Source organism: Lactuca virosa, chromosome 2 (genome assembly GCF_052849685.1).
Source record: "Lactuca virosa cultivar CGN04683 chromosome 2, Lactuca_virosa_CGN04683_v6, whole genome shotgun sequence".
Taxonomy (NCBI): Eukaryota; Viridiplantae; Streptophyta; class Magnoliopsida; order Asterales; family Asteraceae; genus Lactuca; species Lactuca virosa.
Genome location: NC_136427.1, coordinates 192,787,716 through 192,791,427, shown reverse-complemented (window position 1 = coordinate 192,791,427; position 3,712 = coordinate 192,787,716). Strand labels below are relative to the sequence as shown.

General features: G+C 36.3%; 1 protein-coding gene across 1 annotated transcript; it reads left to right on the top strand.

Annotated features, from left to right (window-relative positions):
• The first annotated feature begins 256 nt into the window (after positions 1 to 256).
• LOC145159931 (TRAF-like superfamily protein) lies at positions 257 to 3,298 on the top strand. Its single transcript, XM_079078985.1, has 3 exons — positions 257 to 548; positions 1,387 to 2,336; positions 2,427 to 3,298. The coding sequence occupies exons 2-3, from the start codon at positions 1,404 to 1,406 to the stop codon at positions 3,117 to 3,119; spliced, it is 1,626 nt and encodes a 541-aa protein (XP_078935111.1). The 5' UTR covers positions 257 to 548; positions 1,387 to 1,403; the 3' UTR covers positions 3,120 to 3,298.
• Positions 3,299 to 3,712: the final 414 nt, after the last annotated feature.

Below are 3,712 nucleotides of genomic sequence, written 5' to 3'. Positions count from 1 at the left end.
TATTGAATGATGAGTTGTCGATTATTTTAAGTCATGATTAACCATTGAAATGCTTTTATTATGATATATGAATATTTTTTTAACAAAAAATATATTTAGTTTTACACGAAAATTTTGAACGAATTAGACTGAAAATATCTACTAATTGAAAATCTAAACTTCTTAAATTTAAAGAAAAAACAAAATAGAAAGTCTTAATACGGATAAAATATAAATTGAAGCGAAAGAAACCGATGATGTTCAAGAGTTTAATTTTTTATTTTTTTTATCGGTGGGTTTAAAATTAGGGTCATATCAACACCTCCTCGATCGATCATCAGGTGCCATCTCCTTCGTCAAACCATCTTCCTCCGACAACGATCTTCCATTGCTGCGATTCCTCCGACAACCTGCTTCCGGGCGCTGCTCCCTCCGACAACCATCTTCCATCGATCCCTCACTATCTCCCCTTCCATCGCATCTGCACAAACTACAAGAACACCCCATTTCTTTCTCTATCCTATATAAAGGGGTTTCCAGGAGAAAATAGAAGCAAACCCACATTTCAGGTAAGGCTTTAAATCCGTTTGATTCGATTAGCGATTTTAATTTTGATTTTGATTTGGATGAAATTCAACTCCTAATTATGGATTTTGTTTTGTTTTCTCGTCTGGGTTGATTTTAGTTTCGATTCTATATAGTATCGGTATTGACAAAATATATTGAAGTTGGACCTGTATGCCCTTGAACCTCTATTTGTCTTCATTCTTTTTATCGATTAGCCTACTTGCTGGAAAATGCAATTTAATTTACTTTTTCCATTAGTGTTATATGATCTTATCAATGATCTCAAAAGAAAATGCTGTAAAGGGAATATTTATGGTTTTAGAGGGAATTGGTGTTGTGATCATCCATTTGGTTGAAATTTTGATGGGGAATATGAGAGCTTATGGCTTATGGCTGTGGTTTTGATCTTTAATAATATAACAGAAAATATAAAAATTGCAAGTTGTACAATTTCACTTCAATTTTGTTTTGGGAATTTCACTTCAATGCTATCAATGCGATCATGGAAGGTAAAGTTGCCATTGTTAATGCTTCTTGTTAGCCTCTTATGTTTGGATGCTAATTTATATAATTTTGCTATAGAAATTGTTGCTCTTTTCTTGAAAGTAGAATGCTATCATGGGTTGATTTTCAAAGTAAAATCTTCAAACACATTGATGTCAGTTATCATCTGATTTCTATAGTACCCAACAAAATATAGTCCATTTTTTACTATTCAAGTCTCTGATGAATGAACTATAACATAATCTATTTCTTATATTTTCAATTTGTGCACTTGTATATGTTATATTTGTACCCTTAATGGTTTAGAACCTTCAATAACATAATTTATATCATCAGGATAACCATAACCGATCATGGACCCACCTGCAACAGTATCAGTAGAATCCAAACCCGAATCCAAACCCGATGAATCAAAACCCAATAATCCCAAATCCTACGATTGTGGACTATGCGACACAGAAGTCGTCTACAAAATCGCTCAAGAACTTCTCCCCGGATTAGCCTCCGCCTGCGTCGACAACACAACCGGCGGCCTTTTCAAGAACGCAGGAACAGTCGCCGTCGACATGAGAAAAGAAATGTCCGATTACCTCACACAACGAAGCGAAACTTACGTAGCCGAATTCCTACTTTCCGAAAATACCCCTGTACTAGAAACATCCGAACACCCATACGACATAATCATAACCCTAATCGACGATTTCGCCGCTTCAAAACGAAACATGTTTAGTCGTGTCTCCGAGTGGGTTTCCAGCGATGGAAGAGAAGACAGAATCGATGACTTTGTTCAAGAAATGGAGATTAATGGCTTCTGGTTACTCGCTCGAAGAGAATGCATTGCTTCAATTCTCCTTAAAAATGTCGACTACAAGAATTCGTTTCATTGTAATGTGGCTTGTGGGTCTGAAGAAGAAATTTGTAAACATCGATTGGAGTGTAAGTTTCGAGGTATGGATTGTGTGAATGAAGGGTGTACGACAAGATACTGTGCTGCTCAAAAGGAAAATCATGAGGCGATTTGTCCATTTATGATACTTGCTTGTGAACAAAAATGTCCGGATTTTGTTATGAGGAGAGAAATGGATAGACATTGTGTGACGATTTGTCCTATGAAGCTTGTGAATTGTGCGTTTTATACTGTTGGGTGTAAGTCTTGTATACCAAAATGCGATGTGCAAAAACATAATACGGATGATCTTTCTGGACATTTGTTGCTTATTATCCGAACTGCTCATAAGGAAGCAAATGAAAATGATCTTAAACATCGGGTAGAACAAATCCGAAGTGTGAGTTTTTATCTTTTTATCTTTTTCCTTTTTAATAAATTTTACAATATAAGATGAAAAAAAAAAATGTTACTTTTCACATTGTTTCAGCTGACAAATACTGAAAAGTTGGCAAGAGCACGTGACGCGAGGGCTTTAACATTTTTGATCAAGGATGCTGAAGCAAAGCTTGGACCATTGGAATCGAAAGCCAACTCATCACCTGACTTACCTAAACATGATGACATCAATAAAATCGATCCACCCAAGGAAACCGAGCCATTGATTGTGAAAGATGACTCAGCAAAAACCGAGCCATTGATCGTGAAAGATGACTCGGCAAAAACCGAGCCATTGATCGTGAAAGATGACTCGGCAAAAACCGAGCCATCGATTGTGAAAGATGACTCGGTAAAAACCGAGCCGCCGGTGGTCAAAGATGAGTCAAAGGAAGACCGCCCGGTACCACCGCCGGAAAACCCTGCCGTGAAAGAAGTGCACCAAGAACCACCGCCAAAGCCTGTGGAATCACCGGAGGAAAGGAAAGATAAACAAGACTCGAATTCGAATTCTCCACCAATTGAAAATGGTGAATCGAAAGTGCCCATAAGAGAAGAAGAGACTAAAGAGTTATTAGGAAAACCATCGGATACTAAGGAAGAAGAGAAAGCAAGGTCACCAAAAGGAGAAGAAGTCAAAGAATCCATGAAAACATCCATAGAAGATGAAAAAAGCAAAAATGGTGATGAAGAAGATAAGAAGAAATCACCTGAAAAGGGAACAATCGAAGAGTCCACGAAATAGGCCAGCTGAGTTACCGAGTTTTCGGTTTTGAATACAAATTTTTTCGTTTTATCAAGAGTCGATCACTTTTGGGATTTCTTCTGTTAATTTCTAACGGCATATTGCCCATACATATATGATCATATTGTATTTTTTATGTAAATGCAAAAAAGTCGCAATGTACTACCTTCTACTTGCTATATGGCTGTTTGTTTTTTACTTAATCTGGATAAATATTGTTAAAATTGATGGATATTGTGAAATTTATTTTAAAAAATATAAGGGTAAATGGTATCTCATTTAGATGGTTTAGTTTATTCAATCCAGAAAAGAAACAATCCTTATATATACAATCTTATTCAGCCACTTAATCCATACTTGATTTGATAAGGAAATAAAAAAGAAAAAGAAACAGCCCTTAAGTTATGGAGGTCCTTCATTCGCGACAATCAAAACTGTGAACATTTTATATGATGGATTGGCAAAAAACTCTTAGGTCCCCAATAAACAACATGAGCACACGAGAGAATGTGCTCCAATATATTGCACACAAACATGATCAACAAAAATGCATCATGGGCTCATATCCAGGTTAAAAGATTTATACCAAACCA

Bases quoted from the DNA above. Each gene is read 5' to 3' on its own strand.
- LOC145159931 (XM_079078985.1), top strand. From the start codon at position 1,404: ATGGACCCACCTGCAACAGTATCAGTAGAATCCAAACCCGAATCCAAA. The intron at 2,337-2,426 runs GTGAGTTTTTAT...ACATTGTTTCAG, and splicing joins GGGTAGAACAAATCCGAAGT to CTGACAAATACTGAAAAGTT.